The 15,352-nt window shown below is 42.6% G+C and overlaps 1 protein-coding gene and 2 long non-coding RNA genes across 8 annotated transcripts; 1 reads left to right on the top strand and 2 right to left on the bottom strand.

Moving 5' to 3' along the window:
* Nucleotides 1-1,072: 1,072 nt before the first annotated feature.
* Nucleotides 1,073-4,354, bottom strand: LOC4324039 (pentatricopeptide repeat-containing protein At5g11310, mitochondrial). 6 transcript variants are annotated; one of them, XM_015765639.3, is made up of 4 exons: nucleotides 2,410-4,354; nucleotides 2,192-2,320; nucleotides 1,646-1,699; nucleotides 1,073-1,493 (listed from the first exon to the last, which is right to left on the bottom strand). In XM_015765639.3, exon 1 carries the CDS (start codon nucleotides 4,316-4,318, stop codon nucleotides 2,693-2,695), a length of 1,626 nt encoding a protein of 541 aa, XP_015621125.1. In that variant the 5' UTR covers nucleotides 4,319-4,354; the 3' UTR covers nucleotides 1,073-1,493; nucleotides 1,646-1,699; nucleotides 2,192-2,320; nucleotides 2,410-2,692. The 6 variants fall into 6 exon arrangements, with proteins under 6 accessions (XP_015621125.1, XP_015621126.1, XP_015621128.1 ...); XM_015765640.3 differs by having other exon boundaries at nucleotides 1,657-1,699; XM_015765642.3 differs by having other exon boundaries at nucleotides 2,192-2,307.
* A 2,924-nt stretch (nucleotides 4,355-7,278) lies between these two features.
* Nucleotides 7,279-9,158, bottom strand: LOC107281700 (uncharacterized). Its single transcript, XR_001547463.3, has 3 exons — nucleotides 8,915-9,158; nucleotides 7,523-7,602; nucleotides 7,279-7,448 (listed from the first exon to the last, which is right to left on the bottom strand). It is a non-coding gene; the product is annotated as an uncharacterized lncRNA (long non-coding RNA).
* Nucleotides 9,159-14,213: 5,055 nt separating this feature from the next.
* On the top strand, nucleotides 14,214-15,096 carry LOC136356017 (uncharacterized). Its single transcript, XR_010740664.1, has 2 exons — nucleotides 14,214-14,489; nucleotides 14,566-15,096. It is a non-coding gene; the product is annotated as an uncharacterized lncRNA (long non-coding RNA).
* The last annotated feature ends 256 nt before the right edge of the window (nucleotides 15,097-15,352 follow it).

The raw sequence follows: 15,352 nt of genomic DNA, 5'->3' as shown, positions 1-15,352 counted from the left end.
TGAACAGAACAAAAATGAGAAAGTGAGAGTTGAGAAGACCTTGACCCGAGCACAAAATTGAGTAGAATATACGATAATATTGCCTACATGGGCATATTAATATTTGTTCCATACTAAATAAAAAAGAAATAAATATTTTATGCATTAATATTTGTTCCATACTAGATGGTCGAGCAGCATGGGTTGGATGAGTGAACATGCAGACCACATGTTTAGCCAAGTGCACTATGCTATCTATTAGCATTATCGTTGCAATAATTATACTATCCGATAAAAACTAGATCAAGCTTAGAGCATGAACTCACTTGTAAAAGGCAACATATGTGGATATGCACTAGATTGTGCCACATGGATATGTGAGATCATATTCTTGGGTCTACAACCGGAGTGGTAAAAAGTTAATTATTCCCTATGCTCTCTATTTGCACTAAGGCCCCTGTTTAGATCCTTCAAAATGACAAAAGTTTTGCCATTTTGGAGCACTTTTTGTCATTTTGGATCTAAACGCTAGTAGAAAAAGTTGTCAATTTGTCATTTGCTAGTCCATAGTAGCAAATTGTGTCAAAAAGTGCTGTGGGACCACTCTCTCTCTCCCCACCAAAAAGTGCTAGAATGGCATTCTAAAAGTTTAGGATGCATCTAAACACCAACCAGTACTTTTACAATGCCAAAACTTTTACCACCAAAACTTTTGCCATTTGCCATTTCAAATGGATCTAAACATACCCTAAGTTGCTAGCCCCTTCCCTCTCCAACTTTGAAGTTAGCGAAGATCCATGATATGAGGAAGTATGATGATAGAAAAGTGTCGAGTAACAAGTTAGGTGTGCTTATATTAGGCTTGAAATCTGAAACAATGTATTGAGCGGATTGTTACGGCGAATATCTAGGATAAATTAAATGTTTTGATAAACAAATTTAATAAATAACTTAAAATAAGTGGTCTAAACAATATAATAAAAGAATTTTTTATAAGAAATTGCTTTTTTGAAGCATGGAGAAAATAGTTCGTTTCAATGATCCGGTATAAACAATCTAAAAAGAATTAAGCTCATCCTCTTGGACATTAGGCTTGTTAAACAAACTTGGAACTCCACATTTAATTAGCCATCTGCCGTTAATTTCTTCGGCCTTTTTTTCACGTAAACAGGAGGGAAGATCCCTACTGAAATTCTTTAAAAGAGATTTATTTACAAGAAGAGTTGAAGGAGAAGGATGTAAAGAAAAAAAAAAGCAAAATATTCAGCCATGATTTATAAAAACAACCACCCTTAGATTAACTATAAGAAAAACTAGACCAAAACGCAGGCTTGCATGGAGGCTTTTACTGCCAAAAAAGTCCTTAATTTATTGCGATGGTTCTAAATTGTCTCGTAGACAAATATGCTATGGTTATTATTTCCTTTGAGCATTTGTTCCATCGTGAATCATGTCAGCTAGCAACAAACAGCACTTCAAACCAGACCGGCAGACCATCTGTCCAACATCTCTAACTGTAAGAAGTGAAAAACAAATGTCTCAGTTTCTTTGATTTGGTTATGACAAAGTATAAAGCATGTTCTCTCAATCGCTATATGTTCTTCAGCCTTAATAAATCTTTAGTATTTCCTATCTTTAAGCAGCAGCCAGAAAAATTAAAGAATACCTTCCACTTACTAAGACAATTGGATTTCAGTGTCCACAAAAAGGGCTTAGGAACCTGCATCGATCCCATCATATGCAAATTAAAAAAAAAAACATCAGTCCCCCATGTATAACTCCATCTATCCTATTGATCATCAGCAAGTTGTCAGAATGGGCGATAAAGGTAGTTAGAAATGAGCACCAAGATTTTCCTTAACAACAAACTGACGCAAATGAGACAATTCTTGGCAAAGGAGAAGGGTGAGCGAACTCAATTCTTGAAAAGATCCCAAGAGTCCATTTCTAGCCATGCTAGCAATATTGAGTAGTTCTAAGAGCAATTTATTTCAAGATTATCTGAACATAAAGGAAATGGAGAGTCAAAGTTTAATTGTATTTGTTTAACAGGAAATGGGATTTCTAAATGATCTCAATTTAACAACAGCATCTGAAGAAGTATCCGACCAACAAAGCAACGGAAAATTCTTTACACAATGGAAAATTTTGTGTATATGAGTTGCACAAGCGGCCAAACCCAAGGGCTGCCACATGCTAAATAATGTCCTACCAATTCTATGTTCACTGGTTAGACTTCGAATGAGGCATCATCTTTTCCTGAGTTGCCTGATTCAATGCAATATCACTGCATGAGGCATACACAGGTCTCATAGCAATCCAAGACATCTGCAGATGAGCACTGCAATCAATAAGATACATTTATCACAAAAATGTTCAGGTATGAAATTTTTAGACATCAAGAAAAGACATCTCATGTTAGAAATTTACCATCAGTAAATAACTGCCATATCAATGTTTCCCTAAAACAAGAAACACATCAACCAGCTAATTCCTTCATGGGACAATATCCAGTAAACCACAACCACAGTAGTATGTCACTACCTCTTCTCTGTTATCTTTTATCTTGAAGGGCCCAAACAACAACAGTAAACATGTGCACGAATCATTTAGGTGGTCAACTTCTGAGATGAACAATGCAATCTATCAGTAAATCCCCTCACATGCAATCATGTCCCTTATCTTTATGATTTTCATTTTTGCAACTCCATATTCAAGAAAGAGGTGCCATTACAGAGCTCGTTGAGGCACCCCCATATACACTTCTTCTAATGTTGGCTACTAACCTATCTGCGACCTCAACATCAGTCTCTTCATCTTCTTTGAGCTTGCCCAACTCCTTTGGATCTTTACACTCCTTCAAAACATCTGAAACAGCCTGTGCTTTCTGCAATATCAATTTCCTCTTTTCCATGGAGTCATCCCCTTCCTTATCCCTATAGCTGCCTGGTAACTTTGTAGAATGTGGCACTGAGCGCATTAAATTTGTCAACTTTTGGATCAGATGAACCAAACCAAGTCGCTTGAGCTCTCTCATAAGCTTCTGGTAAGTGATGTACTGGGGCACAATTCCTCTCTTAAACATATCCTCAAACTCAGCACATGCCTCCTCAAATTGATGACGCCGGCAAAGCAAATGTATCAGCATGGTACTCGTCGCCAAATCTGGCTCAAAACCATGAGTTCTCATCTCCTGTATCATTTGCACCACAAGTTCAAGCCGGTTCGCCCTGGACAACATCTTGACCAAGAGGACATAAGTAAGCTGATCTGGTGAATAGCCATTACCGATCATTTTGCTATAAAAATTCATCCCTGACTCAACATCGCTGTTCTTGGCAAAGGTCATGAAGAAATAATTGTATGTCCTTGTGGTCGGCGAAATGCCCCGTTCTGTCATCACCTTGAGCACACTGCTAGCCCCAGCAAGGTCCCCATGCTTGCAATAGCCCATCACGAGCGAGTTGAAGGTGGAAATGTTGGGCGCGACACCGTACAGAGGAAATTTCTCGAGCACCTTGTGGGCGTCCTGGAATCGGCCGGCCTGCGCAAGAGCGTACACAATGGGGTTGCAAGTAAGCAGATTGGCCTCGATCCCTTCTTCCCGCATCTCGTCAAGAAGCGCAATCGCCTGGTCTGGCCTGCGCTTCACGCAGAGCCCCTCGATGAGAGTCCCATACGTGACCACCGTCGGGCGCACCCCGGCGAGGCGCATCTCGGCCCAGAGTTTCCCCACCTTGTCGAGCCTGCCGGCGCGGCTCCAGCCGTGGAGAAGGATATTGTAAGCCCGCTCATCTGGTGGCGAGTCGGGCTCCTCGCGGCGCCACCGCTCGAAGAGCTCCACGGCCGCGCGCGGGTGGCCCTCCTTGCAGAGCGCGTCGACCGCCATGTTTAGCAGGGACGCCGCGGCAGGGATGTCGCCGCCGGCCATGTAGCGGTCGGGGTGGCGGCGGAGGAACTGGAAGGCGCGGAGGGCGGCGGGGGCGCGGCCGAGGCGGGCGTAGCGTCGGACGAGCGGGGCGAAGGCGGCGAGGGGAGGAGGCGTGGGGGAAGGGGCCAGGAGGAGGCGCCAGGCGGCAGCAAAGAGGCCGCGGGACGTCAGGAGGGAGACGGCGGTGGCTTCGCCCGCCCATCGGGCCAGCGCCGGGAGCGCGGAGTCCGGGACGGTGGGCAGCGACGGGCGGAGTTGCTGGAACACGGCGGGGCACGGGTCGATGCCGGCCGCGGGGAGGCTGGCGGGGTCCTCGCCGCGGAGTATGGAGAGGACGGTGGATGCGGCGGCGGCGGCGGAATCGTTGGGAAGGGTGGAAGCGGCGAGCCGCCCAGGCCTGGCCAGCATTTCGACGGGCGCCGGCGGCTGCGTGTGGAGAATTGTGGTTTTGCAGGGGACGACGTCACAAACTCACAACCCTACCCGACGCGAGTAGCCGTCCGATTAGGGAAGACAAAATTCCATCTACGGCACACAAAACAACCCGCTAAAAAAAAATGGGAATTACTAGACGGCTGCCTGCTGAAATTTTTTTCATTCTCAGCCGAATTCTTGCCCGTTGGATTTCTGCTCAAGATGCGTGCAACGAACCCATCTATTCACGGAATTTTTTTTATTTATACATTTTTTTATAAAAATATTTACAAAAATAATTTTTTGTTTCGAAAATTTACAAATCTAATTGCCTGCCGCCCTCTAGAAGGGCGATTTTTAAAAATCGCCCTCTCCAAGGGCGGCAAGGGACCTAAATACAAAATTTTTATTTGTGTTCAAACCCTTCCCACCGGTTTTAATTGCTTAAAAACTAATAATGCTTATTCGATACTCCAAATGATTTTAAATGGAAAAGTGATAAACTACAAAGTTATAGATCTCATCAAGATCTACAACTTTTATATAAAGTTTATCTCCATCCAATATCGTTTGAAATGTAGATCTGAGATTTTTTAAAATGTGTTTTATATTTTATAACGAATATTTGGACATCTTAAATGAAAAAGTTATTAACTACAAAATTGTAGATCTCCTTGAGCTCTACACTTTTGATATAAAGTTTTATTTCATCTGACTTTATATAATATAATTTTAAATTGTAAAATCATAGAGCTAACAAGTTATGCTGGAAAATTTACATTTAGGTCCCTTGCCGCCCTGTGGAAGGGCGATTTTTAAAAATCGCCCTCCCAAAGGGCGGCAGGCGATTAGATTTGTAAATTTTCAAAACAACAAATTATTTTTGTAAATATTTTAATAAAAAAAAGTATAAATAAAAAAAATTCTCTATTCACGTGTCCCACGCAGCACATTTTGGCCCGACCCATCTGTCTCTTTCTCTGTGGGCTGTTCCCGTGGCCCATGCAGCACAGTATACCCAGCCCAACCCATGACGCATGTCATTGCGGCAGCTACACACGCGCCCGTGCACTGTTTCAAAAAACAATTCGCTTCTTTTTCTCCTTCGTTCTCATCCGCTCGTTCGAGAGGACAGGCAGAGGCGGAGTTCTCGGCGCTATCGCCGCAACTCCGCCGCGTCGCCGCTGCTCCGCCGCGAGGTAGCCACGTCTGTCAGCGAGCCCCCGACGGAATACTTCGCGCGTGGCACTGATTTGGCCATGGTGGTTCTCTCTCCGGTGGGCCAGGCGACCAACCATCTCTCTCAGGCGGGTGAGGGGACCAACCATTTGGTGGATCTCGCAGTTGGATCTCTGATCCATGAACCAGTGGCGAATCCAGGACAAAATTGAGGATAGGTTGGACTATAAGTCTAAATCTAAGTTAATAATGTTAAAATGAAGCATATGCCATTATCAATTCAAATGTAACACTTACATGATTAAATAGAAAAACATACTTATAAAAGAATACCTTGAGTCCTTGACTTAAGATGCTAATTTTTTTGGCCTTAGCAAAGATTAAAGTGAGCAGCCACCTGAATATATAAATGAAGAAAATTAGTAATACATAAATGGTAGAAATAAATAAATGTTAAGTAAAAGAAGCAACATACTGCGTACCGGTTCAGCTACCTCCATCGCTCCTATTTTTCTTCCTCGTGCCGCCAGAGACAGTTGTTCGCCTCTTCTCTTCTCCCTGCCTTCTCCAACTCCTCCCATGGGATAGATGCTATATAATTAAAATTTTTTTACAAAAATCGGAGGGTAGGCTCGAGCCTGATGAAGCCTACCCATTGGATCCGCCCCTGCCATGAACTCTCAGTCAGCCATGGGGGCAAATCGACCTCCAAGGTGAGCGAGTATACCCTTTTTCTCTTTTTTTCAAGGCTACACAGGTTTCGTTTGTTTTGTAATTTGTGTTAGTTTTTTGTTATTTGTTTTTGGAAACGTTCATCTGTGAGTCAGATCTGTTAATGTGGCCATCTAATCTCGATCGCCCCGTGCAAACTCATATTTGATTCCCCGTGCAAAATTGTATTTGATTTGTGCTTAGTGTTGTCTGAGAAAAAAAACTAAACATCTACTATGACATCCTGGAGTGGTAAGCATTTCAGTTTTTGTTTATACCATATGCAAAGTTTTTTTTCTACCCTTGCACGTGTGGAAGTTACTTTCAGTATACTTCAGTACATGGTGGCCTGTATGCTATTCATCAGTATGTCACCCTCGCACTGGTGTCTGGTGGTAGCGTATTTCTTCTTCTATTATCCGCTATGTCCAATCCATATCTGTTTTGTTGGAACAACTGCATGGCTGTGCACTCCTGTCGCCCCTACAGTGTAAGTGCGCGCTATTTATCATGCAAAATCTCTAAAAAATGACAGTGCAAGAGAGACGCTAAAACTGAATATCAGATCGACTTGAGTACTTGACGCGCGCTGCAACCGAATGAAGGCTTGTTGATGTTCAGTTTGCAATTTGGTGGCTGCATGAAATTTGGTATGTTCCATTTTTTGGTCCCATTGTATTATCAACATTGTTAGGTAAACGAAGGCTTTCGATGATTTGATCGCTCAATTTAATTATCTCATGTTTCTCAACTAGACTATGGGATGCTGACACTATTTGCATTGAACAGCACGCGTGACCATAATTTGTTGTTATATGTGAGTGTTTTGTGGCATGATCATCCTGAAATTATAACTTTGTCATGCTTTTGTGGTGTATCTTTTGGATTTTTGTAGTATACATTTTTGGGACTTCCCCTATATGTCACTCATGAAAAACTTGTAGGCAATTCCTGCTACGGATGGGGCCCTTGAGCTTGGCGTATCAGTTGCCAAGGGTTCGATGGTTTCTTCTGTTTTGGTTGGCAAGGACGTGTTTCCAACAGCAGAACACGAGGCAAGCAAGTTCGCCCCCAAGATGCATATTTATTTCTCACTGGATACATGGATATTTATCAATAGACAGTTTAGCTGCAGTTTTGTAGATACATGTACTGAGATAGCTGAATTGATGTAAACTTTTCATGTTCTGCCAGTGCAAATTGATGTAAACTCTAATCACAATTTATTTTGAACCTGACAAGAGATGATATTTTTCATTAATATTTGTCAGGTACAATAGGGAGAATGCAATGAAGAACCATTTTTACCTGCTGATGTCTCGTTAAGGACTGTTGATCATACATATCCGCCATTACATAATCTTCTTTATGTGAGTCTTTCACCCAACCTGAAAAACACAACATGTAATATTTGTGATTTTTTGTAATTTGTGAAGTTATATCGTGTCAGCTTTGTGCACACTCTCTGAGTTTGTTTTTTTATTTTTTTTCTTTGTCTTTGTATTTGTATTTGTCTTTGTTAGATTTTTATATTTTCATGCGTCATGCGTCTTTGTCTTTTTTTTCTTTGTCTTTGTATTTGTATTTGTCTTTGTTAGATTTTTATATTTGCAACATGCGTCTTGGCAATAGGTTGGTCTTGGCACTAGGTTGGTTTTGTCTTTGTCTTTATCAACTTTTATAAGATTTAGCTACATATTTCTATTATTTTTCTCTGTAGGAGTTCAGAGCAAGAGGAGCCTAGGGGCCATGGCTGACGATGCCTATCTGGAGACCCAAGCAATTCCAAATGTGCCAAAGTGAGCAATTCCTATGTGCTACTTCACATTGTGCAAACTACAGAGGCAAGACTGCTGTTCAAACTGTTTCTGTTCTGTTTCTGTTCAGACTGGATCTTTCAGTTTCCGATATGCCTGACCATTTCTAGTAGAATCTAGAGTTCTACACACTTTCGGTTCTGCTGTAATTAGCGTTCAACGAATTGACTCAAGATTGTAGAAAACGCTACCATTCATATATCTCCAGAAAAAATGGCAGCACATTTTTAGTTAGTACAGTTCTACTAGTTGTATACAGTTTTGTTTTTTTTTTTTGCTTTCTAGTTTTTTTTTTTGAGAACTGCTTTCTAGTTCAGATTAAACCTAACTTATACCTACCATAGCTTTGTTTTGTGATCTGATACGGTAGCAAAAAAAAAAAAACCTCAAGAACCATATGTTTTGTCTTTGTCTTTGTCCCTATTAAGCTACTGAAAATCTAAAACTAACATGACCTATAGAAAGAACAATCCAACTCATGTGACACTCTGCTCTCCAGACAACTAATGGAATTATATAGTTTGCAATTTTCAGTTGTTTTCATTGAGAATTGAACATATCAGGGGCTCTAAGAACTAGTTTGTGTCTTGATCTCTGTACTATGGGTAATGCAACTTTTTGTAATCAAAAGTTGCATGATGCAACTTTATCTACTGGCAGTTTTCTGAATATTTTTCAGTTTTTATTCTGAACCAAGTGTGTTTTATCAAACATGGTTCATGCATCAAGACAAGGTGAACCACCACAAATGAAAGCAACACAGAGTGATTTGAAAAATTCCAGATCTGATAGTCAAATAGAAAAACAAGTTCATGGGTTTCAAACTCAGAATCAGGGAGGTAAGTACTTGAACCTAGAGTTTTTCATCTATTTCTGCACATACCTAGGGCTTCCCCAATATTCAGCATTGAATCGCCTCTCTTCTCATCTCTCTTCATCTTCAACGATGCATCCATGGAGATTTTTTCGTTGCACACAATATTCACTCCTTCCCGATTGAGCTGACCCCTTGTTTTCTTTTTTTTTTCTTTCTTGGATCGCAAGGTGGTGGACGGGTGATGATTGTGGGTGACGCTGGCATATGAGAGGCGTGATATGTGTATCTTTCTTTTTCCTGTGCTTTTTTTATGGGGACAAAACACGTGTATATGGTCTTTTCTTTCTTGCTTTCTCTCCTCCTTGCAAGTGTGGGCTTTTATTAACAAAGATAAATCGTCATGATGCTTTTTAATCCCATCATGGGCTGTGGGATGTGGGCCATGTGAACTAGTGGGCTTTTTTTTGTTTGTATTTTTTCTGGGAAAAAAGTACACCGAAGGTCCCTCAACTTCTTCTCGAGTTACAAAATCATCCCTAACCGCAAAACCGGATACAACGCATCCCCAACTTACAAAACCAGTGCAAGCATCCTCGGCGGTTTTGACTCCAGTTTTATCTGACGTGGTAGATGAGTCAGCACGGGACCCACGTGGGCCCCACACGTCAAGGTGACCACGTCATCATCTCCTCTTTCACCTCTTCTCTCCCTTCCTCCTCTCTCTCTCTCTTTCGGTAGTCCGCGTCCGTGTCGCCGCGCCCGGAGCCCCCTGTGCTCGTCATCTCGGCGTGCCGGCTGTGATGGAGACCACCATCCTGGTGCCAACGCCACTGTACTTGTCTGCCTCGTCACACTCGAATCCCGAGAGCATTGCCGAGGCCGAGGCCGAGGCCGACGCGAACGCCGACTACGAGGAAGGCGGCGCGCTCGTGCTCCCGCCGGAGGTGGGTGAGAGGAGGGCAGGAGAGATAGATGAATCAGCGGCTCCAGCTCTCCGCCAAGCCATCCCTCACAGCCGTGCTCGTCGCCGACTCCACCCCCACCGTCGCCTCCGCTGCCGGAGCGCCGGCTCGTCATGCTACGTGCGCACGGGCGACCGTGGCGTGGTGGTCAGGGGACTGATTCAGATAAGTAACATACATGCATAACCCCACGATCAACTGCTAAAACCATAAACCCAGACCCCCAAATCGACACATGTATGACAAGAACTGATCCATCAAACAGATCTTTAATCTTTAGGGTGCACATTCCCTCACTAGTGCAGCAATTAACCCAACTGCAGAAACGACGGGCTACACTTGCACCTCGTACAGAACATTCCAGTGAAATCAAGAATCAAACAAGCATGTTGATCTAAGGAAAGGCACTAAGCTTCAAAGCATACCGTTGAAATGTCCAGAACTCCAGATCCCCTGGAAGCAACCCACCCAACAACAGGAAGTAAGCCAAACAGGGAAGACAGGAGAGGAGGTTAGCAGGTGGTTACTAATGGTGGCTTCGCCATCAGGGCACTGGACCATCTCCCTTGGTGCCGAGGAAGGCGTGGAGGATGCGTGCCACGGCCTCGCCGGCGGCGACATTGGCCAGCCTTCTGCGCGTCGAGTACTCGAGTCGAGCCTCCACAGCGCCGGCTCGTCGTGCTACGTGCGCACGGGCGACTGTGTCGTGGTGATCAGGGGAGCAGAGCGGTATCTCTACATCGTTGTCACCGCCGCCTCCCATGTCGTTGCCGTCGCCGCCGCTTGAGAAGGGAGGCGGGGGCCTCCACCTCCACGGGGCTCCGAGTCCGCCAAGTCCACCGCTGCGGGCGCCCGGTAGCCCCGCCTCCACCTCCGTGCCCACCGTCGTGGTGCCCGGCCCCACCTCCGCCTCCGCACCCAACGCCGCGGCGCCCGCCCGCGCGGGGCCGCTTCGCCGCCGGCGGCGACGTAGCGTCGTCGACGCCATTCGCGACCGGCCTCCGCCCTCGCCTTCTCCGGCGTTGCTGCCGCCTCGTCGCCTGCCGCCTCCTCCTCTCCCCCGGCGGCCTCCGCCTCAGCCGAGAAGAAAAGAAAAGAGTGAGAGAGAGAGAAAGGAGGGGAAGAGAGAGGGTGATGACGTAGCGACGCTAACATGTGGGACTCACGTGGGTCCCACGCTGACTCAGCCGCCACATAGGACAAAACCAGGTTTAAAACCACCGAGGGACCTAAAATGAATGGTTTTATAAGTTGAGGGATGCTATATATCTGGTTTTGTGGTTAGGGGATGATTCTGTAACTCGATGACAAGTTGAGGGACCTGCGGTGTACTTTTTCCTTTTTTTTCTGCACAAATTGTGACGGGCTTTTTGTTTCTTTAAAGAAAAGAGGATGTGGGCAGTGGCCTAAAAAAACAGAAATGGGCTGTGGCCTAAAAAAAAGAAAAAAAAATCATGCTACTTTCTTTCTGCGCGCATGGATCGTCCGTGCGCCGATCGCACGGCCAGCGGAAAAAAAAACGGTTGACAAAACAAAAATTTTAAGCCGCATGTCACATAGACAGTCCAAAAAAAATACCCCTCATATCCAACGTTTGACGGTTCATCTTGTTTAAAATTCTTTTTATGATTAGTATTTTTGTTGTTATTAGATGATAAAACATGAGCAAGTACTTTGTGTGTGACTAATTCTTTTTAATTTTTTCATAAAATTTTCAAATAAGACGAACGGTCAAACGTTTGATATGGATACCCACGGATACACATTTTGGGGCAGAGGTAGTAGCATACGATTTTTCCGCTTTTGACCAAAAGCACAGCACAGGCCACTGATTTTTCTTGATACGTAACACTTCCATCCCATTTTAAGCAAACGACATCGGATTAGATTAGAGTAGATAAATTATTCTCGGACTAATTCGCCTAATGTTTCTGGGTGGTGACGGCGCCCTGTACATTTGGGTGGTGACGGCGCCCTGTACATTTGAGAAGGAGGCCGCTGCCACTTTCCCACTTCTTTCTGCCCTGATCACCACCAAATCCGGTGTTGTTGAGCCTACACTACCTAGTAGTTGATAGGAGCGTGTATATTTTTGTGTATGTTTTTTCTTGCACACACAACGGGATATGAGATAGCATGCTCGACATCAACACCTTCATCACCAAAAAGATATGACGGTTTCTCTGTATGAAGCGTATGAGCTACCTTATTATAATCTTGCTCAAATCGAATTTATTATGCCATTCTACAAGCCCATAGACCCAATATAGGTGACACAACATCTTTTTTCTATGATTGTAGCCAACTAAGATGCAATTTGGAGATGAGGCTGTATATATCCGATTGGAAAGCGCACTCCGAGAGCTTTCCATCAAGTACTCATGGACTCAAAATGGAGCTCGTATACATATTTGGCGGCTGTTTGAAGTCAACACTGTTGTAGGTGGCCGAGTTGGATTACAGAACTTCTGCGGCTTTATCTCGATATCTTATGGTTGATTTATGATTCGAATAATGGTTGTATCTATGGTAGTTATAGCCACATCAAGATTTCCTTGTTGAGTTGTGTGATAATACTTCACATATATTTAAGCCACAACTTGTGAATGGACAAGATATTCCTATAGTTATTCTTTTATGTGATCATTTCTAGCGAGAATGAAGAATTTCAACTGTTGTCTTTAAATACTCTAAGCCATGCTCAGTTTGATGACTTTTGAGAGTTTGGTAATTTGAAGGAGAAATTGTTTGCTAGATCAACTAATACTATATGTCATATATTTGGCAAATATAATGATAGAGGAATATATTTGGTGCACAAAGTTTACATGTGTTTAGATTTAGGACCTCCTATAGTTGTGGATAAAAATAGCAAGCTAGAAAGTACTCCCTCCATCAAAAAATATAAGAACCTAGGATATGTCTCATCCGGTCCTAGGTTCTTATATTTTGAGACGGGGGAGTAGTATCATGACTAATGATGAGTACCCAACAGCGAGTACCCTAATTTATCCCTCTCTTTTACGGTACCAAATAAAACAGTTATCAAATTAATTCAGAAAATATGATGACGATATACCAAAGCACTTAGAATCTAATCCACCCGTGCTTTCACACACGAACAAAAGAGGAGGCATACACATGTACCAAACAACAAAACCAGGTAAGACTTCCTTGACCTTGTTTCTTCTCCAACCAATCAGGCGGCAAAATATTCAGATAGAAGCTGATGGGATCGCCACCAGGTAGTTCGGCAGGGACCAAACCCTAAACATGAACTTTAGGAAAAGGGGCATTTGCAAATTTTCCATCGGTTTTTTCAATATTACAAGGATGCCACTCGAATGACAGTTCTAGTGATATTTTTGCAATTTTCTAGTAGCAGTTTTGCAATAACGATTCAAAATAGTGGTAAATTTGCAATTGCCCCTTAGGAAAACCAATCTGCCTCCTGTTGCTAATACCTAACATATATGTATATTTGCATGCAAGCACTAGTACTGGACCCAACACAGGCTCGCAGGCCTAGACCAACACCGACTCCAACTCAATAAACAAATTAATATAGTGACTAAATAGGCCTTTACAAACCAGGCCCAACATATATTAAAATAATGCGGCCATGATGCCTAATGGCCTTGGCTAATTATCTAGGTCTAATTAACCCTCACCATGATGATTGATATCATCGATTTTATTTCCATCTGTTGGCACTGGTACACTGCATGGAGGTTGAAATATTCTTTGGCCTTCTCCAGACTTTATAAAAATATGCAAATCACCAACCTGATATTACTTGAGTAGTCTGGGACATATCAACTAATAATGTTATCTTGAGTTTGTGTTGTTTTGATTTAAATAGTCACGTTGGTTCGGAAGAAGAAAGCAACCAAATCGCTTAATATTGTTACCATGCACCAATACAACTGCACCATGCGAGAACTTAGCTTCTAAGAGCATACCCAGGAGCTCATCCATATTTGATCCTCCAAATGCCCATATGGATTATCATCCAAAAAAGATAAAAGATTCCTCATTCATATCCCTTTCACTCCAACAGATCATTCATATCACACCATCCTATATTGGGGTAATATTCTCCAACTAACCTTACATTTGTACTTTTAAGGGATATATTTTGAACGACTAAATTTTGACGGTGTTATTTATCGCGATAATATTTCAAAATGAGTAAATTTTAACGGATATATTTTTAATGGGTAATTTTTTAATTGATATATTTGAATTGAGTGAAGCATTTTTTTATGTGTGCAACGGCAACATTTCGAACGGCTACATTTCCAACGGCTAGCTAGCTCATTCAAATTATCCAACGGCTAGCACATGCAACATGTAAAGTTCAGCTCTATACATACCGCTACATTACTTGCTATCTTTTTGCTCCATCCACATTATTGTGCATAGTTCTTCCATCACTCAATGAGATTCATTTTGAGACATGTTCTGTTGGATGAATTATCGTCATCCGGCGATGAAATCATCGTTACTGCAGCAATAGTCGCGCAAGATGAATATGAGCAGTCGAATGCTCCACGACAAGGTGGTTATGTTCCTGGTCATTAGGTTGTTTGTCGTAATCATCGAGCCGGCCATGATAGGTTGCACCACGACTACTTCTCGGAGCATCCTACATATGGCCTAGTCTTATTCCGGCAAAGGTTTGCAATTAATTTACATATTTTGGTTGATCCCATTTTGTTCACTACTTCTATTAATTCACATTTTGTTGCGCAGGTTTAGAATTAGTCGTCCTCTTTTCTTGCGCATAGTTAATGATGTGGTAGCCCATTATAATTATTTTGTGAAAAAACGAAATATTGCCAGTGCTTTGGGTCTATCACCATTGCAAAAGATTACCGCAGCACTTAGAATGATAACCAATGGAGTCGCAGCCGCTACTCAAGATGAATATCTGCAAATTGCAGAAAATACCACTATAGAGAGTTTGAAAAGGTTTGTGAGAGCTATTGTTGAGATTTTTGAAGACGAGTACTTGCGTTATCCAACTAGTGCTGACACTTTTAGATTACTTGCACTTCGAGAGCAGAGAGGTTTTTCTGGAATGCTAGGATCCATAGATTGCATGCATTGGGAGTGGAAAAATTGCCCTTCAGCATGGCAAGGCATGTACTCTCTTCGTCCAGATTCATTATGTCAAGACATGCTTATGTCCAGATTTATTATACTAAGATGTGTCACATCCTACCAAAATCCCTTTTATTTAGGGATGGAGGGAGTATAAAGGAAAATCAAGTATGCCTACTATTGTTTTGGAAGATGTTGCTTCAAGAGATCTTTGGATTTGGCATGCATTCTTCGATTTGCTGGGATTTCACAATGATATTAATGTTCTTCATCCTTCCCTCTCTTTGCAAGGCTAGCAAAAGGATAGGCACCACAAGTGAATTATGAAATCAATAGCCACAACTACACAATTGGTTATTACCTTGCAAATCGTATTTATCCCTCATGGGCCACTTTTGTGAAGACAATATCAGAACCGCAAGGAAATAAGAAAAAA

The sequence above is a fragment of the Oryza sativa genome, chromosome 1 (assembly GCF_034140825.1).
Source record: "Oryza sativa Japonica Group chromosome 1, ASM3414082v1".
Taxonomy (NCBI): Eukaryota; Viridiplantae; Streptophyta; class Magnoliopsida; order Poales; family Poaceae; genus Oryza; species Oryza sativa.
Note: the sequence above shows the minus strand (reverse complement) of the source record. Positions and strands in the feature narration are given on the sequence as shown.